The sequence below is a fragment of the Coptis chinensis genome, unplaced genomic scaffold (genome assembly GCF_015680905.1).
Source record: "Coptis chinensis isolate HL-2020 unplaced genomic scaffold, ASM1568090v1 utg1343_pilon_pilon, whole genome shotgun sequence".
NCBI lineage: Eukaryota > Viridiplantae > Streptophyta > Magnoliopsida > Ranunculales > Ranunculaceae > Coptis > Coptis chinensis.
The window spans coordinates 318,407-345,346 of NW_028238100.1; the positions used below are offsets into that span (position 1 = coordinate 318,407).

The 26,940-nt window shown below is 37.5% G+C and overlaps 4 protein-coding genes across 5 annotated transcripts; 3 read left to right on the forward strand and 1 right to left on the reverse strand.

Moving 5' to 3' along the window:
• Window positions 1-1,103: 1,103 nt before the first annotated feature.
• LOC147474134 (protein transport protein SEC23 E-like) lies at window positions 1,104-8,327 on the forward strand. The gene is made up of 12 exons (XM_086586602.1): window positions 1,104-2,096; window positions 2,185-2,358; window positions 2,784-2,945; window positions 3,655-3,797; window positions 4,423-4,498; window positions 4,628-4,797; window positions 4,896-4,977; window positions 5,085-5,162; window positions 6,223-6,384; window positions 6,480-6,743; window positions 6,965-7,069; window positions 7,725-8,327. Exons 1-12 carry the CDS (start codon window positions 1,326-1,328, stop codon window positions 7,869-7,871), a joined length of 2,334 nt encoding a protein of 777 aa, XP_086442728.1. The 5' UTR covers window positions 1,104-1,325; the 3' UTR covers window positions 7,872-8,327.
• Window positions 8,328-9,572: 1,245 nt separating this feature from the next.
• On the forward strand, window positions 9,573-14,955 carry PRD1 (putative recombination initiation defect 1). The gene is given in 11 exon segments (XM_086586615.1): window positions 9,573-10,064; window positions 10,131-10,246; window positions 10,719-10,888; window positions 11,070-11,384; window positions 11,464-11,885; window positions 11,887-11,994; window positions 11,996-12,438; window positions 12,556-13,276; window positions 13,362-13,642; window positions 13,722-14,373; window positions 14,561-14,955. Coding segments are annotated over 11 exon segments (3,933 nt in total). The 5' UTR covers window positions 9,573-9,602; the 3' UTR covers window positions 14,804-14,955.
• A 739-nt stretch (window positions 14,956-15,694) lies between these two features.
• LOC147474136 (putative WD repeat-containing protein C2A9.03) lies at window positions 15,695-19,310 on the forward strand. 2 transcript variants are annotated; one of them, XM_086586619.1, is made up of 9 exons: window positions 15,695-15,851; window positions 16,217-16,385; window positions 16,461-16,546; window positions 17,176-17,310; window positions 17,595-17,705; window positions 17,801-17,892; window positions 18,005-18,110; window positions 18,263-18,349; window positions 18,523-19,310. In XM_086586619.1, the coding sequence occupies exons 1-9, from the start codon at window positions 15,837-15,839 to the stop codon at window positions 18,934-18,936; spliced, it is 1,215 nt and encodes a 404-aa protein (XP_086442745.1). In that variant the 5' UTR covers window positions 15,695-15,836; the 3' UTR covers window positions 18,937-19,310. The 2 variants fall into 2 exon arrangements, with proteins under 2 accessions (XP_086442745.1, XP_086442744.1); XM_086586618.1 differs by having other exon boundaries at window positions 15,707-16,124; window positions 16,217-16,383; window positions 16,459-16,546.
• A 442-nt stretch (window positions 19,311-19,752) lies between these two features.
• Window positions 19,753-23,443, reverse strand: LOC147474137 (Leucine-rich receptor-like protein kinase family protein). The gene is made up of 2 exons (XM_086586617.1): window positions 21,582-23,443; window positions 19,753-21,474 (listed from the first exon to the last, which is right to left on the reverse strand). The coding sequence occupies exons 1-2, from the start codon at window positions 23,141-23,143 to the stop codon at window positions 19,998-20,000; spliced, it is 3,039 nt and encodes a 1,012-aa protein (XP_086442743.1). The 5' UTR covers window positions 23,144-23,443; the 3' UTR covers window positions 19,753-19,997.
• Window positions 23,444-26,940: the final 3,497 nt, after the last annotated feature.

A 26,940-nucleotide genomic window follows, 5' to 3' on the forward strand; every position in this document is an offset into this window, starting at 1 on the left:
CTCTATGTAAATCAATGACTAGGACTTTTGACACAACAGTAGATTCAAATAGTAGGTCAAATAAGTGAGTAAGTGTATCATTACTGGATTGCAACAAAGATGATAATATATACAACATTGTGTTTTGACTAAAAACAGAGAGGAGAATATATACAAAAAGGGATATCTCTTCATGCAAAAACGCCCAATATTTGTAGGAGAGTGGTGCATTTTCACATTTTCGAAACAGCAATGCAACTTTTTGAACAATCACACATTTTCAAAATAATGTATTTTTTCAGCATAATGCAACATTTCGAACCATTGCATCTTTCGAAATATCGCACATTTTCAGCATATAGTGCAACGTTTCGAACCATCACATCATTTCGAAAAGATATATCTTTACTGTTTTAAGAGAAATTGTTAAGCCTTATGGGCCAAAACGGATTAGGCTTTGCTAAGAAATTGGTTGTCAAAAAAGAATATACACTACACATCGCCCAAAGCTAGCTGGCTGGTTGGACGGTGACAGTGGCATGCGTGTGTGTTTATTGTTGAATATAACTACGTTCTGTCTCCACGAAAAATTAGTGGTACACCTTGGGGCCCAACCCAAGTAGTCATAATTAGGCTTTATAAACTCAACAACTCTTTTGTGTTTTTTCCATACGAGAAGAGTGCGTTTGTTTACTAGGAATTAGACTTGAGGAGTGGAATTAACAATAATTCTTGGTGGACTACTAAGTTTTGCCCGGAGGCATCTATTGGATTCTAAACGGTCTCCAATTCATTTTATTAAGTCTTTGACAAACCCCTAATAATCCAAAATAATCCTATACACAAATTGATTTCTTATTTCTAATCCGAAAATAGGGAAAAAAATAAAAATAAAACGAAATAAACTAAAAGTTATAGTCTGTAACAGGATTCTATACAGCAACCAAACACATTAATTTAAATTGGAATTGAACTCCGATGATTTATGAACGTTTGCCAAACACACATTTTGTAAGTTTGAATCAAATTCTATTGGTTTACAACTCCATTCTATTCTCAAGTGAGATAACTTGGGAGACAAATGACTCGGTTCATTTATCAATGGATTGATATTGATTTTAAGTAGGTATTGTTGTTGGTGTAATAAGCATGTCCAAGAGAGGGGTAACCAGTCCTAGAGATATAGGGAGGGATGGATGGATATCTGACCCAGCCTGCATACCCATGACTCTAAAAAACATAAAATAAAAACCGAGTCTTTATTGATTTTCCACCATAAAAATACCAAAAACAGACGAAGTCAATTCTGAATTGAGTAATTGAAAACCCCAAGAGAAGAGAAGAAAATGGCAGAAGGAATGATAGATGGAGGAGGAATAACAGGAATAGAAGGAGTAGATGGAATACGTATGACATGGAACTCATGGCCAAGATCTAAAGTTGAATCATCTAAATGTGTTATTCCAATCGCTGTTTCCTACAATCTAATCAGATCTCCAATCGAATCACCTATTCCAATCCTTCCTTACAATCCACTCCGTTGTAAAACTTGTTCATCAATATTAAACCCGTTTTGTCAAGTCGATTATGGTTCCAAAATTTGGATCTGTCCATTTGATCACCAACGCAATCATTTCCCACCTCATTATGCTGGAATTTCAGAGATTAATTTACCTGGTGAATTGTTTGAACAGTATACTACTGTGGAGTATGGGGTTGTTTCGAATATACCAGTGGGGGCATCGGTTTCGCCACCGGTTTTTTTGTTTGTTCTTGATACGTGTGTGATTGATGAGGAATTGGGGTATGTAAAATCTAGTTTGAAAAGGGCAATTGGGTTATTACCTGAGAATGCACTGGTTGGGTTTATTAGTTTTGGGACTCAAGTTCAAGTTCATGAATTGGGGTATTCAGATCTGTCTAAAGTTTATGTTTTTAGAGGGACTAAGGAGATTACTAAGGAACAGGTTTTGGATCAGTTGGGGCTTAGTACTTCTGTGCAAAGAGGCGTTGGTGGGTATACTCCCAAAACCGTTGCCAATGGATTTAGTGCTGGCTCTCCTGGTATTCATCGGTTTTTGTTACCTGCTTCGGATTGCGAGTACACTCTCGATTTGGTAATTGGGATTTTTTGTTTTTTGTTTCTTAAATGATTTTGGTGTTGGAAGTTTTAAGGACTTGGATTGGATTTTTTTTTTTTTAAAGGTTTTGGATGAATTGCAAATTGATCAATGGCCAATTCAACCTGGCAATCGGGCTAAACGGTGTACTGGTGTTGCATTGAGTGTGGCAACGGGTTTGTTAGGAGCTTGTCCGCCTGGCACTGGAGCACGCATTGTAGCTCTAGTTGGCGGACCGTGCACTGAAGGCCCTGGGAAGGTAAGCCTGATATTTTCAATAGCATTAAGAAGCTGGTACTTCTTTTGAAACTTTGCAGGGTAGTCGTGTTTGTTTCATGTTTATCTGATGCATGCTCATATCTAAGTGTTTTTTTGTTATTGTAGATTGATTTCATTACATGTGTTTTATGGTCTAGTATCTCCTTCGTGAAATGCACCCTTTAGGCTTTGAAAAACCATCATATTGAGAGCCCCCTCATACACTCAAATATACCTTACACACAATGCGCTAATATCGTGCTCCATATGTAATTTCTATAATAGATATTGGCAAAACGATTTTTTAAATGATCACATCCTGTTTTGAGTTATGTTTCTTTACTTCTTTGAGAATTTATTGTTTAGATTAAATGTTAGTAAGTGGTGCCGTGGAGATAGAAATTGACAGTAGGAGTTTATCTACAGATTGTTTCGGACGATTTGTCAGAACCAGTACGTTCTCATAAAGATCTTGATAAGGATGCAGCACCACATTTTAATAAAGCTGTCAAATTTTATGATAGTCTAGCCAAGCAGCTTTGTTGCCAGGGACATATCTTGGATCTTTTCGCTTCCGCGCTTGACCAGGTTTGTGTTACTGCTTGAACGTACAACTACTTTTTGGAACCCATTTGTTTATTGGTAAACTCAAAATTTCATTTATATATGGCAAAGTAAGTCGAGAAAACCTACAAGTACGAAAGCAAATTAAAAGAAAAAACATGTCTTTTATTTTTTAATTTTAAAGGATGTTTTGTTTTCAACATATATGCTTTGATGGATGTTGTAACTTTTTGGTGCGTAAATTGGGCAAAATGTCAATAGTGGGCCACAAAAGCAATAGGATTTGGAACTTTTAGTTAATGGAATACTTTGCATTTACCAGTTACGCGTTACACAGATAGCAACTAATTCTTGGATATTCTTGATGTAACAATTTACATATGAATCAACTTAATTTTGGTTCATCCAATCTACATATATCTCATATAATCCTCTCACTAAATCTCTTTCAGTTGTAAACCTTTAGCATGTGCTTTGGATCGTTTAAAGATACAATAAGCTTTATACAGCAGTCTGTTGTTAACTCTATGTTGATCTTGGCTACAAAGTACAAACATTTTTTTTTCTGTAAGTAAATAAGGGATGGTTATTTGATAATAGTGAAGGTGATTGAAAAAAAAAACTCATTTCTTACATGATTATGATAGTGAACAATCTTTTTTGTTAGTAACTTTCTTAGTCTTCATGGACGATTGTAGTAATGCATCCTTTCTCTCTTAAAATGATTTATCAGGTTGGGGTAGCTGAGATGAAAGGTATTGTTGAAAGGACAGGTGGCCTCGTTGTATTGGCTGAAAGTTTTGGTCATCCAGTCTTCAAAGATTCTTTCAGACGTATTTATGAGGACGGTGAACAGTCTCTTGGCCTTTCATTCAAGTGAGTTGATATAATAGTTTCGTTCTTCTTCTTGGCTGCTTGAGTGTTAGTTTATTCTTTCAGCATGTTATTTTGTGAAACCATTCCTTTTGATAGCTTAGTTTTGATCATTATAAAAATCAATATATGGTGTTTGCAGTGCAGTTGACAATTTCTGTATGTAATAAACTTATACCATCTGCAGTGTTTTTCTGTGCATGTCTGCATGTGTCTCTGTTTATTATTTTTTTTTTTTGCTCAGTGTCTCTGTTTATTATTTACGCTCTTTCGGTAGCCATTTTGAGAATATATTATACTGATTGGGGGATTCCATTTACGTTATACTCAAAAAACATACTATAAACCCTTTGATATTTACTGATTGAACATCTAGGAATGCACATATTACTTTTGCCTCACCCTTGGTTTGGTGGTTTATTTGAAGCCAAGTATTTTGTGTGTTTTTTTGTGTTATTTGACAATTCAAGGATTTATCAGTTATTCTTGTAGATATTCTAAGATTGGGTGTCCATCTTTCTAGCTTCAGACATTACGAAACTTCCCTACTTATTTGTAGTTGTTGTTTAATTGTATTATTACTGTTTTTTTTTCCATGGGAATTTACTTTTTGTTGTTCTTATTACAGTGGTACCCTTGAAATTAATTGTTCAAAGGATATAAAGATTCAGGGGATCATTGGACCATGCATATCATTGGAGAAGGTTGTTCAGTTCAATAATTTGTACTCAAAACGCATTGGGGATATATGATTTAGCCAATTCTTTCCCGATTGCTGTCCCAGTTGGGAATAAATTTTCTGTATTTGTTAACTGTTATGTTCAACATTGCAGAAAGGGCCCTCCTGTGCAGATACAGTCATTGGGCAGGGGAATACAACTGCATGGAAGATGTGTGGCCTTGATAAGACGACTTGCTTGACAGTGTTCTTTGATGTTTCACCTAGCGACAAGTCGAATTCTCCAGGATCTTCCCCACATCTGTTTTTACAGTTTCTGACGAAGTATGCTCTTGGGATTCACTTTTGACTGACCACCTATATACTTCAAGCTAATAATGGATAATTTAACTTGCTTTTTGTTGTTGTATACTTGACTGCAGTTACCAGAACCCTGAGGGACAAAATAGACTTCGAGTGACTACTGTTTGTAGAAGATGGGTTGATAGTGCTGCTAACTCAGAGGTTAAACACATTTTGTTTCATAATATGGCTTTGCAAAAATTCTCTTAACTACACATATCTTACTTAAATGGGAAATTTTATACTGATATGAAGATTTCACGTGGCAGGAACTGGTACAAGGATTTGATCAGGAGACTGCTGCAGTTGTAATGGCAAGATTAACTTCACTGAAAATGGAGATGGAGGTAGGTCCCAATTTAAGCATGCTCCTTTATGTTGTTGTTGTTATAATGATAATGACCCGTGTGTAAAACTTGAACATGTGATGTTTTTATTCTTAAAATGCATAAGAAGTGAACGTAGTATATGATATTCAAGAAAATATTAGGTCAAGTTAAATGAACAAAAATGCAATCATGTCAAAAGCGAAACAAAGGTGTCTCCATTTGATGTCAAAGGAAGCATGGAATTTATTTCCAATATTTTGTGTTATTTTTTCCCTTAAATCTACATGTCCTTAGCCTCCTCCTCACTAATAAGATGGCGTTTAATTATCTTCTTCATGTATGCATGCACGTACTTAGGCCACTCATCAGCTTCCCTATTTGATAAAATCGTGTGCTCATGCTAATTGCTAAGTGGGACCTCAAGCTCGTGAAAGTTGTCTGGGTATCTAACATTACCTGCATGAAGAGTGAAGAGGCTGGGCGTTTTCCTTTACCATTATAGTAATGTATGTGTCTTATTGTTCTGATGGGAGTGTTCTGTTTGCTTGGTTTGTGCTCCGATGGGAGTCTTTGATGGGCAGTAGTTAGTGTCTTCCACTGGGTTGAACCTTTTCACTTTTTTGTTTTCTTGTACTTGTAGAGTTGGAGTGTAGGCTATCCCATCCTACACACTTTCATGTCCTTTCTTTCTCCTATTTCTTGATTGTACAGTCATTCATAATGTGTCTCTAATTTTACCAATAAGATATGCTATATATGAATTATGATAATATGTGAAATTGTAGCTTCCCTGACACATTCCACCTTGTAGAAAAGAAGCAGAAGATGTATTTCGTTAGTCGAGTCAACCTATGTGCTTACCACATAAGTTAGTGATTGTGTCATGTCCGATGCACCTACACTCTCCACTCGTTGTCTTGTACATTTTACGCACCTTGATTGCCCTACTATCACCTAATGAAACTAATCTTGTTTGTAATTTAATCTTATTCAATTAATATCTTTTATTAGATTGCATTCTATTGGTTTATGTAAATCGGAATTGCTGTGATGGCACCACTATCTTATTTGTTTTCAGGAAGAATTCGATGCAACTCGATGGTTAGATCGATCTCTCATCCGTCTATGTTCTAGATTTGGTGATTATCGCAAGGATGATTCATCTTCCTTTACTTTAAACCCTTGTTTTTCGATATTTCCGCAATTTATGTTTAACCTGCGGCGCTCGCAATTTGTACAGGTAACCTTTTGTATGACCTCCATATCCAGTGCTTATTCTTTTCCCTTGAATGGTTATTTAATGTTTTTTTGCTTCTAATTCTCTGAGAATTTCAGGTTTTTAACAATAGTCCAGACGAGACTGCGTACTTCCGTATGCTGCTAAATCGAGAAAATATCACCAGCTCCGTTCTCATGATACAGCCATCACTGCTTTCTTATTCTTTGAACTCACCACCTGGACCCACATTGTTGGATGTATCTTCCATTGCAGCTGACCGTATCCTTTTATTGGATGCTTATTTCAGTGTAGTTATTTTTCACGGAATGACAATAGCTCAGTGGCGTAACGCGGGTTACCAGAACCAGCCAGATTTTGCGGTAAGTGTGATGACTGCCAGTGTTCTGAATTTGTTAAAAGTAGGTAGTTACTAGTTACCGAGTGATGTAACCAAAAGAGAGGTAGTGGTCACCTCTTACTGATAGCTGTGCTCAACATACTTGTGTAGGCCTCTTAGGTCTCATGTAGCACCTAAATGCTATGGTCAGTAGATAATATAATAAGCTCATCATTTTAGATGCTCTACTTTGTTTTTTGGCAGAACTTTGCGCAGCTACTACAAGCTCCTAAGGAAGATGCTAAAATGATTATACATGAGCGATTTCCTGTTCCAAGACTGGTAGTGTGTGATCAGCATGGCTCCCAGGTGAGTGCTTTCATCTAGTTAAGCAGAAGTCTTATTTTCTTCGTGGATTATTTTTTTAATGGAAGTAGTAGGTACCGAATGTTGACAGGAAACCCCATTATGTTTAAGGACACTTTCTTGTCCCTTGTAAAGAGTTTTAGGGATAACTGGAGCATCTATATTCTGATTGAAAATATACAAGTGTTTTTATTAGTTGAGGCTAAAAGTGCTTTCGACATACCCCCCTCCCCCCTCTCCCACTGACCCACACCAAAAAAGATTAAAAAAAAAAATCATTGAGAAAAAAGAACACAGACACACCTGTTGGGTCGTTATTTTTCAAAAGATATTACATCTACGGGATGTAGTACTCTTAACATGATGTTTATTAGAATATGTAGTCTTACGTCAAAGCAATTTATAAACCTCCTGTCTTGAATAGCTTGCTAAAGCTTGTCTCGTGTATTGTTGTTGCATATTGCAATATATCGAACGCAGAAGGGGTGAAGTTTTAGGTTCCAGGATGGCGGGATGTTCTGTCCTTGTTATTTGTTGAACTTTCTAGACTAAGCTACCAAATCTCTGGTCAATTACACGACATTTTTGCAATATGCTTTTTGTAGCTCTTCCGCAGCATCAGTTATATCCTTTTGCTTTTATATGGTGCTACCTGCAGGCAAGATTTCTTTTGGCTAGGTTGAACCCGTCAGCAACATACAACTCTGCTCAGGATGTACCTTCTGGTTCAGATGTAATATTTACCGATGATGTCAGCTTGCAAGTATTCTTTGAGCATCTACAGAGACTGGCAGTGCAGTCATGAGGATATGGGAATTTGGGGGTGGGGGTCTTTCTTTGTCTTGTCAATGTGCTGGATTTCTTGACATTCGAGGACATCAAATGTACTCCACCCCTTCACTTGTTCGCTCTTTGTTTCACCTGTTCAAACCAGAGGTGAAGGTAAAGAAACAAATATATCATTCTTTTCGGGTTTTGAGAGAAACTGGCTTTCATGTGGGAATAAAGCTAAAGCAAGCGGACAGAGTTATTCAGGAAGAAATAGAATTTAGTTCAAGAAGTAGTTAGTTACTCAATCAGGACAGGATGTTATCTCGTTGAGTGTGCTCTTTTCTTTAATTTTATTTTATTTTTCCTTTTTGTTTTTTCCCTTTTACCTTTTTTGTATGTCAGCCAAGGGAAGAAATTATTTATGTTTGTGTACCTGAGTATAAAAATATAATTATGGAATTTATAATCATAGGGGAAAACATTTTCTACACTTCTCCATTGGCTCATTTCTCTCTCCTTGCCTCCCCTTTATACATTTATTTTTCGGTTTTATACTTGCCCATCTCCACTTGGCTTGTTCCCCTTTACATTGCCGATTGCCCCATAGTCCCTGTCAAATAACACAACGTTGGAAAAATCCAAAATCTCGCCATGTGGCATGAAATGTATTGAAAACTCTGATTTCACGAAATGTATTGCTCAAATCTCGCCACTATAAAATGAGTTTTCAATAACACAACATTTCACGATTTTTTTTGAATTTGAACAAATGAGTGTTCTTCTTTCTTTTCAAGTGAGCAAAGGCAGAAGGTGAGTGTTATACAGACAAAAACTAAGTTGGTTGGTTTCTGTCTCTCCTCACCTCATCCACAAACCCATCTCTCTCTTCTCCACCCTCCTCTCACCCCCCACTACTCAGTAGTTATCTAGTGGCCCAGAGCGAACATTTTTAAGTCCGTCCCCTAAATAATCCTTATTTTTGGTTTTGGTATCCTCCCTCTTTTCTCTCATTTTCTTCTTCTCCAACCTCTCCCAATCTCTCCTCCAAACTTTTTCACAATCCAAGAGTTCGTCTCTCTCTTTCTCCCCCTCTTCTCTCTTCCTCTCTCCTCTCCTCCTTTCTTCTCAACTCAAACCACTCTCTCTCTCCCCAACTCAACTCTCCTCCCTCTCTCTTCTCCACCCTCCTCTCACCCCTTCTCCCCACTACTCGGTGGTTATCTAGTCGTGGCGTGAAGCGAAACTCTTGAGGTCACTATTCAACACTTTTACAAAAACCATTTCATACGTGTCACTCTCCCATGTTTGTCCATCCATACCCCTAATAACCCTTATTTTGTGTGACCGCCGTACTCTCTCTTTTCTCATTTTCCGTTTTCCCTCTAACCTCTTCCAAACTTCCCACCTCTTTACCAATTTCTCCCTCCAAACCTCTCTCTCACAATCTCCCTCATTCCTTCTCAACCAAACCAAACCAAACTCTCTCTCTCCCCACCACAAACTCATCTCTCCCTCTCTCTTCTCCACCTTTGCTCACGCCCCCACTGCCTTGTAGTTATCTAATATAACATGAGATTTTTATGGCGAGATTGTGGAATTTGGAATTTTGGATTGAAAAATCTAAAATTCCACAATCTCACCACGTGGCATGAAAAAAAATCTGATGCTATAAAAGAAAGAACAACACTCATTTCCTCAGATTCAAATTTTTTTTAGGATACCACTCTTTTCTCCCTCTCTCGCTCTCGCTCTCGCTCTCTTGAAAATGTTTTCAACACAGAGAAGAGACGAAGAAAATTACTACACAAACGAAGAAGATCAATCATCATCATCATCATCATCATCATGTTCACAAGGTCACAGAACATCACTACAACTAATCACAAACGAAGGCGGGAAAATTTGTTTACTATGTTTCACCAATTTACTCTCAAACCCTAATTCACCAACCGTACATTTATCTTACGCACTTTCACAACTCTCAATTGCAATTTCTCACATCCCTTTTCTTCAAAATCTACGAACCTTTCATTCTCACCTTCTTATTTCTCCGTTAACGAATCTTCTTTGTAATTGTAATGATGAACTTATTGCTCGTCAAGCGATTTCTATTGTTTTGAGTTTGTGTGATTCAGATGATAGGGAAGTGGAACTTGATTTTGTTGCTAGGTTTGCTGATCGTCTTTCTAATTTTTCTTTGGTTTGGAGCCGCCGTCAGATCTACTCGGTCAGTAATTTTTTTTATCATTATCCTGTTTTTTGATCTCTCATCACTTCAAAATTTCAAATGCAGCTTCATTGCTTAGGACTTATCTTAAATCGTCAAGTAGACAATTCTGATCCCTCAGCACATGTCAAAGACAAGAAAGCCCTCATTTCAAACCTTATTACTGGTCTTCACCTCCCTAGGTAACTAACTAACTAACTAACTTACAGGAGATGCATTAGTCTATTTGACCATAGTACAAAATATCAGGATATGAGTATTTTTCGATATTCAATTTCTGGATATGTATCGTGGATATATTCCCTTTTTGGGGATATTTGACATTGTTTCACATGCAAATATCATGGATATATCTAAAATATCGACAAATATCGTAGATATTGTAGATATTTCTTGATATATCATGATACACTATTTATATTTATTTGAAATATAATGGTAAATATTAAATAAAATTGTTATATACACAAAATATCGTAAAATATCACAAATATCGTCAAATATCACCAATATTTGCAGTCGTATATATCTCTGAACATATCGTGATATTTATATATCTTTCTCTGAAATCTGGATAGATATTATATCGGGATATTTTGTACTATGTATTTGACAACAAGCATGAATAACACTGTTTTCTTCCTTTGGCGGCAGTGAAGAGATACGAGGGGAGATACTTTTTGTGCTGTATAAACTATCCATCCTTGAAGGTGACATTTATAATAATGTTGATAATTTTCATGACTCCTGCCCCAAGCTTTTGCATTTGTCATTGGACACACTCATGAAGACCCAGAGTGATGAGGTTCGTTTGAACTGCATAGGTTCGGTATGACTTTATCTACTTATTACTATTCTCACAAGTTAGAACCCACACCTCCCCAAATGCATGGTGATTGTCCTACTGAAGAATTTTATATACTTTTAGTTTGTGACTTTGTGGTTGTTTCACTTTCCTTACTGAGTGAATTTTATTATATATAATTTTTTTTTTTTTTTTTTCAGCGTTGTTGACAGTATTAGCTCAAAAAGAGTACTTGAAGAACTCATTATTCACTGATGACAAGTATATCAGGAATTCTGCTGAAGCAGATAACTTTATGCAAGTAGAGGGACCTTCAATAGATGGTAGTCCTCTGATTTTGTTGTTTGCTGAGGCAATCCAAGGACCTCTGCTTTCATCTGATACACAAGTCCAGATTGGCACATTAGATTTGGTCTATCATTGCTTGCACTTTGAAGGCAATGCGACTAACAACATTGTAGTCCTTATTGAACAAGGGATTGTGGATTATGTCTTTGAAATATTAAGGTCGTCAGGTAAGGTTATTCAACATCGAGGTATGGATAGGCTTTGGGCGTCAATGTTTGGGTAATGAAACTTTCGTGCCAACTGTAGGTAACAAGGATGCTGTGATCAATTCTTGCATACGAGTTCTGGATCTCTTTTTAGCTGCCGACGCAGATTTCAGCCAAAGACTTGCCATCGGTTTCCAAACTCTGGTTCCCGTTCTGCGTTATGTAGCTGAAGTGCCTTTCCATCCGGTTCAATCTCATACTTTAAAGCTTATTTGGATCTGTCTTTCCAACTGTCCTGGAATAATATCGAGATCTATGGTAGAAGAACTAGTTCTGATCTTGACGGGAATGTTCAGAAGACATACGAGTGGTGAGTTGGGAATGCTTCCAGAGACCTTCAGTACATGCTGCTCAATCTTTGTTGTGGTCCTGAAATCTCCATTTTCTCATGGGATCTCAACACTAATACAATCAGTCCAAGAAGCATCTACAAATGCAGTTTTAGCATGCGTTTCTGACTCTACAAAGAACACCCAACCAAATCATTTTGTCTTCCCTGTACTTTCTGAAAGAAGCACATGCATATGGTTGTGAAGAGAACTCCAACACAGAATCAGACAAATTCAGTATTGAAAAATTTTAGTGCGGAAATATGCGAAACTCATCTAGTACCTTGGCTTAAAAGATCAATCGACGAAGCAGAAGAGGAGGACAATATATTAGGAGTACTTGAAACCTTTCATTCAATACTGCTTCAGGGATCTGATGTCCAAACCAGAAAGTTTGCTGAAGTTCTCGCTTCCTCCTCTTGGTTCAGCTTGTCCTTTGCATGCTTAGGATTGTTTCCGACAGAGAAGATGAAATGGAGAGTGTATTTGATGCTTAGTTCAGTAGTCGATCGAGTTTTCGAACATGACCATGGGCAGCCTATAAGAGATGCAGCTCTGTATCTCCCATCTGACCCTCTTGATTTGCTATTTTTGCTTGGACAGAAGAGCTATCATGATATGGAATTGATGTCCTGTCAATCTGCAATTATGCTGATACTGTATAGCAGCTGTTTATATGACGACAGGTATAAATGGAACTCTTTGTACGTGTTTGTTAACTTTCTCTTCCATGATTAGTGAGTTATTTATTCCTACAAACATCTGATACCCTTTCTGTCTCTCTCTCCTCCCCCACCCCAAAGACTAGCAGATGAGAAGCAAATGTTGGGATCTTTGGAGCAATATATTCTTGTCAACAATGACAATTTCTTAAGCGGACTTGCTGACTCTTCCTCTTTGGTTCAGTTGGTGCATCTATATGGCCTGCTGAGGGGTACTGCAGACATGAGCTACCAGTCCATACCCTGCAGTACAGAAGCCGAGAAGCTACTGTTTGATCTGGTAGTGAAAAAAGATTTGGATTTTCTTTCATACAGAATTCACCCAGTATCACTAAAGTGGCTTTTTCGACAAGAGAAGATAAGTGATGCGTTGTCTAAGCAGATCTTGAACATCTGTAGAATGAACAGCATAAACAGAGTCAACATCGTTGTACATAAAAACAAAAATCACTTCACAGATGTACAAGAAATAGGAGAGCTAGTTTCGGTGGGAGATAACTTGGTTGCAGAAATTCTTGTGTCTTTGCTGAAGCAGCTCCAAGTAGAAGATGGCCAAGAGGAGGACATAACATCCCTGCTGAATCTCATGGCTATGGTCCTCAACAGATTTCCTGTAGCTTCAAACCAATTATGGCTGTACGGCATTGGAAAAGAAATCCATCATCTCTTTTATTATTCCAGTTACTCTTCTTCTCACCAAATCTTCAATTTATGCTCAATTCTGATTTTCAACATTCTATGCTCAATAGAAGCTGAAACTCTCTTAAACCATGAAGAAGTTTGGGTTCCACTAACCATAAGGGTAATTAAAGCATATCTACTTCTGCTCTAATTTTTCAATTAAATAGCATAAGAACACTAATTGGTACTTTGATATTCTTTTGCAGTTTCTGGAAGTCTTATGTCCTACAATGGTTGGAGATGCATGCAACTCAGAGATGCTCCTACTGATTGGCATTTTTTCTTTAATTTTGCACCACTCTACCAACCATGCACTCGCAGAAGCTTCAAAAGTCATAGTTCTGAACACTTCTTTGGTCTCCATGATTAAAGCTGAAATCCAGACTGCCTGTTCGAAGGGGCCAGCTCTAGCTGATCATGATGAGGAAACTAGCACTGGAGAAACTATTCTTTTTGTGCTTCTATTTTACTTTTTCTGTTTGAGAAGGTTGGTGGATTTCCTTCTGTTTTTACATGATTATGTTGTAATTTGTTATACTTATAACTAACATAGTTTTCCACCACAGTCTACGTACTCTTCTACCGGGAACTCTAGACTGGCAAAGTTGTCTTGAGCTGTCCAGTGTAGGAAGGCAGACACTTAGCATTAGCTGCATTCGATGTCATGATTTATGCAGGCTCTTGCATTTTGGTTCTCCTCCGGTTAAACTAGTTGCTTCCCATTGCTTGTTGGAGTTGCTGACAGTAATCTCAGATCAGAGAAGTGAACTAGAATGCTCTGTTAGGTATCTGAAGTCTATGGTTGCTGTTCTGGAAGGTTTAGTATTTGAGAGTGACATCAGAGTCGGAATAAACTGTGGTCTCTGCTTATCCAGAATCTTGGGGTGGGAGATTCAAGAAACACGAGTGACCATAGATGATCAGTGGTCAAGGTTGGTTATAGAAGAGCTGGTGTTGTCTTTCACAGCACCCGGATTGGCTTCTAATTCATTCACAAATCAACACAAGGCTGCAACCACTGTAGCGGTTGCATTGCTAAGACTGAAGCAGGTGCCTGGGTGGATGAGATCTGTGTTTGATAAATCCTGCATTACTGGGATAGTTAAAAACCTATCTGCGAGTAATGTGAGTGAAGAAATGGTACAGTTATTCCGAATGCTAATGGTCTCTGACTATCTAAGCAAAGATGATATTGCTGGTCTGAATCATGTTTTCCAGGTATTGACATTTTGGTTTTTTTATTTTCAGCTCCTTCGTATAATGCAATTCCAAAAAAAAAAAAATCATAACTTAGCAATACATGAAGAATAGCTTTCTATGTTTCTATAATGTGGTGATAACATGTGATGAGAAGAAGATCATGGATATTCAAAATTTCAAACTCATTCTATCTAAAATATTACAGGTATGCAGAAAACACGTTTACACTGACAGTATTCAAGAGGATAACACAGAGGAGCATTTTGAAAAGGTACTTGCAGTGCCTGATGATTTGTACAAGATATTCAAGTTGCTAATTCACTTGATGTCTCACTCGTGTTCAAGTGTGGCTTCCAAAGGGACCCAGGCTGGGAACAGAAAGTTGTTGGAAGAAATAGATATGTTTTTACAGGAGTCCTCCAAGAGGATAACAACAATGGAGAACTGATTGTCACAACTTTTGTGCATTAATGGTATAATACTATAATACCTTATTAGTGCATTTTTTCACACTGACCACAGAATGCTATCAATCTGCTATACTTTATGATAATTGCTGGGTTTTCAAAAAAATAAAAAATGATACCTACAATTATTTTTTATTTTATTTTTTTGGATAATCTTCAATGAGAGACTTCAAGTATCCAGTTGCAAACAGGTTTGAATAGTACGACATAGCATTTTGTACTACGGTTGCCCATAGAAATATATAATTATATTCGTTGTGTCTGCGGATTTCAGGGTCAACATTTGATTATTGTGGGTCTCTTATTTTTATTTTTATTTTTTTTCAATAATTATTGTGGGTCTGCTGCAGATTACATATTTTGACAATGGAAAAGTTAAATGACCAGATTAAATACAACAACAGTCGAATTATGGAGTGGCGATATCTACTGAGATTTCAAAGCTTAAAGGTTTGTGTAAATTCCTGATTCGGCTATGATAAGTTCATTTTGTTCCTAATCCGGCCATTGTCAACCACTCAGCCCAAAAAATTGCTGACAAAATGCGCTGAGTTGCAATTTGGATATTATCGTGGCCGAATCAGAAATTTATCCTAAAGGTTTTTTAGGTCACTGTCAAAGCTTAAAGTTTGATCAGATGAATTGGCACTTTACCCCCCTTGTCACAAACTCACAACTAAAAGGAAGAGATAAGACTACTAATCTAGCAAGATCTCAATAAATTAGAAAAGTTGTTAAGAGTTAGGACAGGACAGAAAGATAAGACTGATCCCTTGAGGACAACAAACAATGATGAGAATAACAAAACAAGAGGATATAGATAATAGACTGAAGAAAAAAGTTAGAAACAAAAAAAAGTGGGTGTAATTATAACTGTCCCCCCACACACACATTAACCATTGGACCCCTCCATTGAAACTCGTGGGCGCTCTTATTTCCAACTCTTCTTCATCATCACCTCCTTTTTTTTTTCCCAATCAATTACTCAAAACACACCAAAAAATAAAAAAAAGCATGGTTCTTGAAAATGTAATTATTCAATCTCTCTCTTTTTTTCTTTGTTAAATTTATTCCTTGTTTAATACTGCTTTGATGTAAACATTGAGATAACAGGAAAAAAAAAAAAAAAAAGATTCTTTTTTTATTTGTTTTTGGATCGGTTAGTTAGGATTTAGATTTAAGTCTGGGATGGCGGAAGAAGGTGAGATGATGAATGTTGATGATGAAATGGACGAGGATGATTATGTTAGACAAGGAGAAAACAACAGCAGTAACAACAACAGAGAGGGAGACGAGGATAGTGTTAGTTTTTATCCTGGGGTTTTTTTTTAAATTTTTGCACAAATTTTGTTATATATTTGTTTTGACTGAATATGTTTATGGGTATTGAGCAGTTACTGAATGTGACGGATACGTCTGCTGCACAAGCAAGGAGAGGAAAGGACATACAGGGTATTCCGTGGGAGAGATTGAATATAACGAGGGAGAAATATAGACAAACTAGGATTGAACAGTATAAGAATTACGAGAATGTTCCTTCGTCTGGGGAAGTCGTTGATAAGGTTTGTTATTGTATCATCTTTTAGTGTTTGGTTGTTATGTATAATATTGATTCTTATGGAAGTTTCATTTTCAGGAAATGTAAGCAAATGGAGAAGGGTGGTAATTTTTATGAGTTTTGGCACAACACACGATTGGTGAAGCCCACTATTCTTCACTTTCAGGTTAGTAGTTAGTTGGTTTTTTTCACTTGCATCTTTTTCCTGTAGTAATTTTCACTAATAGAACCAGATTTGAGCCTTTCTTTGAAGCATGTTCCTTGTTTAGCATTGCCCTAGTTGGTTATATGGAAATAAGGGGAAGAAAAAATGACTTCAAGTGTATGCACCAAGAAAACTACAGTTATCTAGAAGGAGAAATTGCTGAAAATTGTACAGGGCTCTTGAGATTTGTTTAAACTAGAAAATGAAAATCCAAGGAATTACATGGATATGTCTGTTCTATGATCCGAGGGGTGCACTTCCATTCATAACTTTTATAACAACTCTCATTAGAATTGACTGTCAGTATATTGCATAACTGTGATTTCTGGGCCCTGGCTCAAGTAGTCTTGTCCAATCAGAAATCTAAGCGTTTCTATGCTATATTTTAATCTATAGTGTTGACAACTTTGAACATAGTTTGAGGCTGTAGTCTTTAATGTTGACAATTTTGAACATGTTGCGAGGCTGTAGTCTACTGTTATGCTGATTACACTTATTTTATTTTGTCACCATTTTCTCTTTGGCTGCATGCCATGAGCTCATATTTGTCTATTGATACTTGAATAACGACTTCGGTTAAATGTTTGCAGCTCAGGAATTTGGTTTGGGCTACTTCAAAGCATGATGTGTATCTCATGTCCAACTATTCACTTATTCACTGGTCTTCATTGTCGTGCAAGTTGTCAGAGGTTCTCAACTTTTCAGGACATGTCGCACCTAATGAGGTTTGGTCTCAAACCTTTCTGGAGAATGTTGACGTACCATTTATTTTCAGGAAAATGCCTAATGTAAATTCTTCTTATAGTTGCCATTTTTTCTTAATATCTTTGTTTATATTTTAATTTCTAGTAACAAATCTATGTATAAGAAAGCAAGATGCTAGGATAGTATTCTGCTATTATTCCTTTCTTCGTTATATTTCACTTTGAAATAATATAGTTGATATACATCCTGTAACCTTTTTAATAATGCTTTTGCATGTTTATTGTCAAACTTTTTGTTTATGTAGAAACACCCAGGAAGTCTGTTAGAAGGTTTTACACAAACTCAGATCAGCACACTAGCAGTCAAAAACAATTTACTGGTTGCTGGAGGTTTTCAAGGAGAAGTTACATGTAAGGTGAGTCTGATGATCTGCTTTCCATTGGGCGTCTTTTCCAATATTCTTCTCTATTGATTTGGGGTAGAAATATAATTCGCTTAAAAATGCTGTAGAATTTGGATAGGAAAGGCGTTAGCTTCTGTACCAGGACAACCTACAATGAGAATTCAATCACAAATGCCATTGACATATTTAATGGCTTGAGGTATGTTTTTTTTTATAATAGCTGCATTGATACATCAATATTATTATTTTTTATTGTTTTTGTTTTTGTTTTTTTTTATTGGGATATGAACTGTTTTGGAAATTTCTTCCAGCGGTGGGGTCCATTTCATGGCAGCGAACAATGATTGTGTTGTAAGAGAGTTTGATGCAGAAAGATTTCAGCTAGTGAATCACTTTCACTTCCCGTGGCCTGTTAATGTTAGTCCTGAATTCGAGCTCTGCCAAATTGATTAATCCATAGTTTTGATCCTTAAACTATTGTACCTACGGCTTGTGATATTCTTTTTGTGGTTGTATGCTTGTATGGTATCGTGTAATTACTTCATTCTGACTGATTAACTACGTGGCAGCATACATCCATGAGTCCGGATGGTAGACTTGCTGCAGTTGTAGGAGATCACCTTGACGGAGCGCTTGTGGATTCACAAAGTGGAAAGGTACATTAATATTTCATTTTTTTTAATCAAGGCCCACAACATTGATGTTGTCCTATTGATTGGATCCTGACTTTCCAATATATTTTTGATTATATCGGGAAATTGGTGAATTGTTATATCTTACCTTGTATTATAACCTTTGATCTTTTTGTTTCTTTCCCTCTGATGCCCAGGTCGTCGCTTCATTAGTAGGTCATTTGGATTATTCATTTGCTACTGCATGGCATCCAAATGGTCACATTCTTGCCACAGGTAATCAAGACAAGACGTGCCGAGTATGGGATACTAGATATCTTGCATCACCTGTTGCAGTTCTTAAGGGTAATTTGGGTGCAATTAGATCAATTCGCTTCTCCTCTGATGGGAAGTTCATGGCAGTGGCAGAACCAGCAGATTTTGTCCATATTTACAACACCACCTTGGATTACAAGAAGCGGCAAGAAATTGATTTCTTTGGGGAGATTTCTGGGATATCATTGAGTCCAGATGACGAGTCTCTCTTTGTAGGAGTTTGGGACCGAACATATGCAAGCTTACTTCACTACGGCAAAAGACATGAATACAGTTATCTTGAATCCAGCTTGTAAATTATATTGGAAGATGGAAGTTTGTATTGAAGCCTCAGCCAACCGATTTGAAGTCTATCTGCAAAATGCAGGAAGAGCTGGTCAAGGAGAAGTGTGGTCAAGAGGGTCAAAACAAGGTGAATTAAGTTCTCAACTCATTGGAGCTGGAAAGCCAACTTGGCCTTGTTTTGTGATAGAATAGGTGAGTAGTTCATTAGATGCTTCTGATCTGTCTAGTTTCTCTTGTAAAGTTGTGTATACACATATTTAAAAGCAGGAAAGAAGAGAAGTGTGATAGAGTTCTGGATATTCTATTTATCAAGTTTGACTGTTGTTTGTTAAGTTAAATAAATTGCTGGTAAGAATACCACTTACCTGAGGATCGTTTGGGAAGAGATATGGCTGCTACTTGTGACGTTCTTGTGTTGAACTGATGAAACTTTTTTGGTCTATGACTGCTTGTTAGTGCCTTGGCTCCAAACGTTTTGGTCCAAGGCTTCAGGATTTCCGTGGAGCATGGTTGTATTGGTGACTTGGGTGGAGAATAGTTTTACTGGTGAATTGGGTCACCAATGCAGTGTTCAAATGATTGGCAATGCAATATCATTTGTCTAACTACCAAGACCAATACGCATACCAGTGCTGTTATACTGATGGTGTTCATGGTTGATTATGAAATTTGAAAGATTACAGTGATATGGGATTATTATTCAATCCCCTGATCATCTCGTCTTCATGGAAATTCACCTTTCTCTATAGAAAAAACTAGTTTTGTGAATCATAAATAATCCAAACTTCCAACTCTATCAGCTTTTCTCCTGTAATCTGAAACCTAAATACGAAAAACGATTAAGATCATTCAAGTTCATTCATCATTACTTGGAAAACTTTGAAAGCGAAAGCTAAAGAAAGCCTTTATAGGCATCCATACAAAAGCTGACATGTTAAAGATTCGATGTTGTGGAAGATTTATTGTCAACAATCTAAAAAAAACATGTAACAGAGAATATGCCTTCAAAATGCCTCCATGCTGTGTGAAATAGGAGTCTTGATAGCCTGTAGTATTTGCACCACTTTTGACTTCAAAATGCCTCCATGCTGTGTGAAATAGGAGTCTTGATAACCTGTAGTATTTGCACCACTTCTGACATTGAAGGCCTGTTAGAAGGTATCTGAGATGTACATACTAGTGCTAGCTTGAGAATAGGCAAAACCTCCTCCTCAGGGTATTCGCTCATACTTGGATCAACGCAATCCAACACATTCCCTTGTTCAAGAAGCAGCCGTACATGATCACTCAGAATTATTACGTCTTCATCTCCATACACAACCGGCAGTTTTCCAGTGACGAGCTCTAGAACCATTATGCCATATCCATATATATCACACTTCTCGTTAATTCTTAAGCTCTGGCATGCTAATTCTGGTGCCACATAGCCTAGTGCACTCTGAAACCTACTACTTATCACGTGCTTGTCGAGCTTGGTTAGTAGCCTTGCGAGTCCGAAGTCTGAGATCTTCGGATTGAAATTCTCATCAAGTAAAACGTTGCTTGGCTTTAAGTTGTAGTGTATGATCGGTGGACGGACAGAATGGTGCAGGTGGGCAAGTCCTTTTGCAGTTCCTAGTGCGATCTTAAACCGGTTAGTCCATGAAAGAGGAGAGGTGGACGGCGATCTTTCATGGAGTATGGAATGTAAGTTCCCGTGCAGTGCATAGTCGGAAATCAAAAGTTGCAACTCTGAAGTCCAGTAGTATCCTTTTGGTGTCAATAGATTGGGATGCTTTGCTTTTCCTAAGGCTCGAACTTCTCTGTCAAAATCTTCGGAGTACTGAATTATATTGGATGTAACTAGCTTCTTAATGGCTACAAACCTTCCCTCTCCTCCCAAGGAAGCTTTGTACACTGCACCGAACACTCCTCTACCAATCTCAGAAGCCTTGTTCAGTACAGTTTCGGCATTGTGAACCCAATCTTCTGATGATCTAGAATCAAACAAGACGAGCTTTCCTGTGGCAGGAGCGCTTGATTGTTGAGAGCTTGAGCACATACTGTCCTTCACATTATCAACAAAAGCCATCCTTCTTCGGGCAGAAACATTTAGTAAGCTCACGATTACAACCCCAATAACAATCAGTAAACCAGCTAAGATTGCAATGATTGTGGAAACCGTGAGGAACCTTCTATGCTTAGACTTAACAGAATCAGATGATTTGGGTGTAAAGTCGTTACCACTTATTTGATTGTTATAAGCGTCTGGAATAATGAATAGTGGCTTTGAGACATTCATCTTACAAGGTCCTTTCAACAAAGGTGAACATATGCCCAAGTTCCCCTGCAATGCGCTTTCGTCTAAATTCTGAAATATGCCTCCCATAGGAAGCCTGCCTATGAGCTTGTTGTGCGAAATATTTACGGCAAGAAGATTGTTTAATGTACCAAGTTCTCGCGGTATCTCTCCACTTAACTGGTTGAATTCCAAGTTGAGAATCTCAAGCTTTTTCAATCTTGACAAACCCTTTGGAATTGCACCAATGAATCTGTTATATGACAAGCTCCTACAAGAGGCAAAAAAAAAAAAAATCATAATCAATAACTTGTATTTTGACGTTGAGCTTAAAGAACTGCATTTTGCAACAAATTAAATGATTAAGGTAATGCTTACAGCAAGTAAAGCGATGAGCAGTTTCCCATCTCTTCCGGTATAAATCCTTCCAAGGAGTTGTCATCTAGTTGCAGAATGGCCAGACTATTTGAATCACACAAGTCCTCCGGGATAGAGCCATTTAGTGCATTGCTGCGAAGGTCTAATACCGATAAGTTCTGGAAATAACCAAGCTCTGGTGGAAGCCGGGACTGAAGGTTATTCCATGACAAATTCAAGTATCTTAGACTGGAAAACAGACCCATCTCAGCAGGAATATCCCCTGTGAGCTTGTTATGTGAAAGGTCCAACAAGCGAAGGGACTCGAAAAGTCGGCTTGAGCCTGGTGGGATTGAACCACTGAATTCATTTGACGACAAGTCGAGCTCATCTAAATGCATATCAAATAGACCCTCTGGAATGCTCCCAACGAAATTGTTCCCCCTCAGTCGAATTCCAGATAATTTAGTACAGTAAGCCAGTGAAAATGGCACTACTCCTGTTAGTCTATTATTAGACAAACTCAAATACTTCAGCGACTTAAGATCACCCAAATACACTGGGAGCGTTCCCATGAAAGCATTATTTTCAAAGTCTAAGTATTCTAGACTGCTCATGTTACCAATCCACAGTGGGAAGTTGCCGGTTAACATGTTATTCGAAAGACTGAAAAATGATAAGGAAGTAAGCCTCCCTAAAGACAACGGAAGAACTCCAGTGAACAAATTATCACTAAGATCTAATCTTCTCAAATGTGGACATAGTCCAATATCAGCTGGTAAAGTTCCTGAGAACTGATTTCCTTGCAAATGCAGTTCCTTCAAGTTGTGAACAGCTGATACACCTAATGGAACCATACCAGATAAGGCATTGTTGGAAAGATCTAAATTTCTCAGATTTCTTAATAACCAAATTCCATTAGAAAACTCTGGGTTCCCAGAGAGATGGTTGTTTGACAAGTTGAGAGTGCCTAAAGAGGTGCATTTGAAGAGTGTACTTGGAATTGGACCTTCAAGAGAATTACCAGAAAATGAAAGGAATCTAAGAGAAAAGCAGTTCATGAACATAGTATCTGGAATCGGACCAGATAGAGAATTCTGTGAGAAGTCTAGAAAGCGGATTGAGTTCATGTTGAAAGGATCAGAGGGTATTCTTCCAGAGAAACTGTTGTGGCTAAGATTGAGTGTTCTGAGACTAGAGATGAGAAACAACTGGGGAGTAATGGAACCAGTGAAGTTGTTATGAGCAAGAGATAGAACTCGCAAGCCTTGCAACTTCTCAAGTCCTCTACCTATCTTTCCCGATAAGCCTAAGCCATCAAGCAAGACTTCTGAGACTCTACTGGTAATGGGATTGCACTGAATATACTTCCATGAACATGGGGAGTCTTCGTCTTCATTCCATGAAGTGAGGGAAGAAAATGGATCTTGAACACCTGATTTGAAGACAATAAGGCCCAATATGTCGTCGTTGAGCTGCAACGGGACATTGTTGCTGCTGCCCATGCAATGCAGTTGCAAAGAAGCCATAAATGCCCAAGATAACATCAACATTTGAACTAGTACGTCCAACTTCATCTTCATCTTCAAACTCTCTTCTCTTTTACTCTTATCTCAAAGTTGAAGTTGCCATTAGATGAGGCAGCTATCTCGCAACAAGTAGTGGCAGGACTCGCAGCAAAATCCAAAAAAGTAGAGTATAGACAAATCTGTGTCTGTGATCCTTTTATTTGACTATCTTTTACAGAATTAATGAAAACTAAATAGAAGGAGATATCTTTTAGAGACATTCTAATTAGAATGAAAGCAAAAATACCATTGTACAATTAGTGTGCTGGTTTTGGTTGCATTCTAATTTCTATCCCTGTGCACCCATTTGAGATAGAGTTAGCATTAACGACCCTGTAGACTGTAGTATGAATCTCCATATACAGTCCAAAGTCGGAAACCATGATAATGAATGTACTTAGAGTTTTTTAGCGCAAGACTGAGATACTTCCCAATAATTATGTAATGAAATTACTTCACATAATATTTATTTTTTATAATGTGAACGTTAACCTATAACAATTTTATGGCCTTAAGGTAACGATTCTCTATGAAAATGTAAGACATACATCAAAATAACCCATTTGAGTACTTATTTCAATGCAGTCTAAGGCAAGGCCCAAAATATCACCGATATATCCGATATATCTCAATAAATTGGTACACCGATATCGATATTTCCGATATATATCCACCGAATATTGAATTTCTTTTTTTCCGATATATATTGGAATTTCTGATATGAAACTTTATATTGCCGATATAATCGATATTTATGATATAATCGATATATATCAGTTGACTTTTTGACAATTTTTTTTATATAAATCCGATATTTCCAATATATTTCCGATATATCCGATATTTTAAATAGTTTGAACTGGTTACCAAAAAAATGGATATATCCGATATATCTGATATATATCGGTTTTTAGGTACACCGATATATGAACCGATATCGAAATTTTGGGCCTTGGTCTAAGGTGCAAACTGCAAACCCAGTAATTAACATTATAAACCACTATTAGGATCGACAAACATGAACAGGATTTGTGTGTCTATTCTGATCAAATTTCGAGAGTAAGGGGTACGTATTAGTAAAGATAAAAACCGGATTAAAAAAAGTTATTAATCATTAATCTATGTGAAATCCAATGTATTCTAATCAAATTCCACAACTAGTTTTGTTAGTGTCTCATTTTGAGCTTGTCCTGTTCGAGAGTTTCTTCTGCTCCCACCGCATTTCTTGTCCATTTGAAGGAAAAATCAATTTACCGTCAGAATTCTTCACGGAAAAACAAAAATGATCTCCCCCCCCCCCCCACACACACATGCATGCACATACACGTATGTGACAGAACTACCATATGTGATAGTTCATTGTCCCTCGCACAGGTGGCGGATGAGTGGATCACACCAATAGTTTAGCTTTGCATGTGAGTCTATGACCTTAACTGCGTGTCTATGTCTCAATGTGCATCATTCATATAGTCTCCACCACATATATTGGTACATAAGTACGTTACTCCCAATCATCAGATAGTCCAGAGAGTTTTATACTGTCAGGCGAAGATTGAATCACTGAAAGGTATAGTAAGTGCTAGTTATCTCAACAGTCATCACTATATTTTGGACCTGCTTGCAATATAGTAATATACAACAGGAGTTATTTGAACCTGCTATACAGAACAGACTGGTCCCGATTCGCATGCAATAATAGATGCATGGGTTGAGATATTATGACTTTTCTGAAAAGTAATTTGGATATAACATTCTCTTGGCATTAATAATCACTATCAGGTAGTTATTATAGGGAATATAAATGTAAATACAACACGCGGAAACCAGAAAATTGGAAATTACTTGGTAATTCAAGAATTTAGGACATGATAGATAACTTGAAGGTGTACATCGATGACCATGCTTACTACAAATTTCTTCGTTCACACTTCACCCTCTAAGTCTCTAACCCTCTAAAAAGTGTTGGAAACTATGGTTCAATCACAGGTATTCACAAGTTGAAGTCCACATCAGTACATCAATTTCATGATAAGTCACGAGCAGCGTTTGACAATTAGCAGGAGGCAATTGAGTAACTTAGGTCATAGGGCACTTGACCTGATCATTTCATTATTGTTCCATGGCTATGACATCAAAATACTAACTCTGTATTTATGCAATTTAAGAATCCGGGAATTTCGTGTCTTGCACTGTAATGGGCTAATGGCTACTCGCAGGACCTCAAGCTAGGCTCTCCCCACACACTTCGTGGTCTGGGGAGGCATAGATGTCTGCAATTCGAACATGGCGACGCAAGGTTACCGTTATACCAATATCTACCCTCCACTTACAAATCTGAAACTATCTTAAGGTATAATCACATATTTAAATATCAGTTAAAATTTGAGAATGGTAGTAAGAAGACTACAGGTTAAATAAATTCCATTTTCTTCAGCCTTTTGCCATCATAATATCTCTATCCTTGGATTGACGAATCGGTTGATCATGGTGCATTCTCATTATCAAACTCGATTTGTTACCTGCAAACAAGCACCATCATCTACTTGTCACAAATTATTAGAACAGCTGAACAGGACATGAAGAAAATTATTTTCAGGAAATAAGAAGAGTGCGTGTTTAATATGAACAAAATGACATAAACTCAAGTTGGTCTAGAGGTGGGAGTGTGGACTGTCTGGAAATAATGAGTCTACGCATATTTAGCATAAAACAACAATGACCTTGGTGTCAAGGAAACCATAGACTCACATGATACAAAACCTTGCTCACGGGCTCCTTGGCTCCTAGTGATACCCCCCGCCCATCTAAAACGAAGCTGCGAAGTTCTCAAATGCAATCACAATCAAAGCCAAAACAATGAACATGCAATATGGTCTTTCTTTTTGTGTCTTTCACTGCCTTTGCTGGAACCTACCAGCAAGTGTCATCACATCTTTGGTTTGCAAGTCCACATGCCTTTCCTTATCGTCCAACTCATCTAATATCAGGTCCGAAATTATCATGATATGTTGAAAAATATTGGCCATATACGTCAGAATTTGAATTTTGAAGTTACATGTACCGATAAATCCACCCATTTTAGCCCTTTTCCCCAAAATGTGCTCTGATCTCGACGTATCGGTCATATTAGATATATAGACAATACATATCGAAAATCTGGGATCCAAATTGTCGGAAGATATGGACTTGAGGAATAGTAACAACCAGTTGTGCACTTGTGCTAGTGCAATCTCTTGTTCAATGTCACATGGTAAGTTTAGATAATCAATTGGAAGTTACCAACTGTAATAGATACTTAGAATCTGTAAAATGAGAGAGCCTGAACGGGTAGACCAATTGGCCTGGCCGGCCCTGGGTTTGCTCCCTAGAGGTCCTAGGTTCAATTCTTCTCCCGGGTTTACCCGGTGCACGTGGTTTGCAGGCTATTACGTGCATCACCCCCACCACCACTTTTTCCTTCGCCAATGTTAACATATTAACACATGGCTAAAATTTACTAATTTTTGGAATAGTTTCATAGGAGCCAAAAAGAACATCGCCTGAAGTCATGAAGATATCGTTGCATTTTGTAGAAAACATGAATATTCTGAAAGAAATTAAATTAAAATGAAGTTAGTATCCAGTAGGTTTCTACCAAAGAGATTTGCAGAAGTAAAACCAAGTAAATCGAGGTAAGACTGATACATCAGGAATGCATTACAAAGTTACTAACGGACAATCCTAGATTGGCCTTTGAGATCCTTACTGCTTAATAGGTCAGACGTGCACAAAGAATAGCGAAATATGTGGTTATGGAATGCACTGAACAGCAC

What these genes read in the sequence shown, in the direction of transcription:
- LOC147474134 (XM_086586602.1), top strand. Translation starts at nt 1,326, where the DNA reads ATGGCAGAAGGAATGATAGATGGAGGAGGAATAACAGGAATAGAAGGA. An exon ending in CATGCATATCATTGGAGAAG is followed by an intron (nt 4,499 to 4,627) that starts GTTGTTCAGTTC and finishes TCAACATTGCAG; the next exon opens with AAAGGGCCCTCCTGTGCAGA. An exon ending in CACTGAAAATGGAGATGGAG is followed by an intron (nt 5,163 to 6,222) that starts GTAGGTCCCAAT and finishes ATTTGTTTTCAG; the next exon opens with GAAGAATTCGATGCAACTCG.
- LOC147474136 (XM_086586618.1), top strand. Translation starts at nt 16,011, where the DNA reads ATGGCGGAAGAAGGTGAGATGATGAATGTTGATGATGAAATGGACGAG. An exon ending in ACTTCCCGTGGCCTGTTAAT is followed by an intron (nt 18,111 to 18,262) that starts GTTAGTCCTGAA and finishes ACTACGTGGCAG; the next exon opens with CATACATCCATGAGTCCGGA. An exon ending in TGGATTCACAAAGTGGAAAG is followed by an intron (nt 18,350 to 18,522) that starts GTACATTAATAT and finishes TCTGATGCCCAG; the next exon opens with GTCGTCGCTTCATTAGTAGG.
- LOC147474137 (XM_086586617.1), bottom strand. Translation starts at nt 23,143, where the DNA reads ATGAAGATGAAGTTGGACGTACTAGTTCAAATGTTGATGTTATCTTGG. An exon ending in TGCTCATCGCTTTACTTGCT is followed by an intron (nt 21,475 to 21,581) that starts GTAAGCATTACC and finishes TGCCTCTTGTAG; the next exon opens with GAGCTTGTCATATAACAGAT.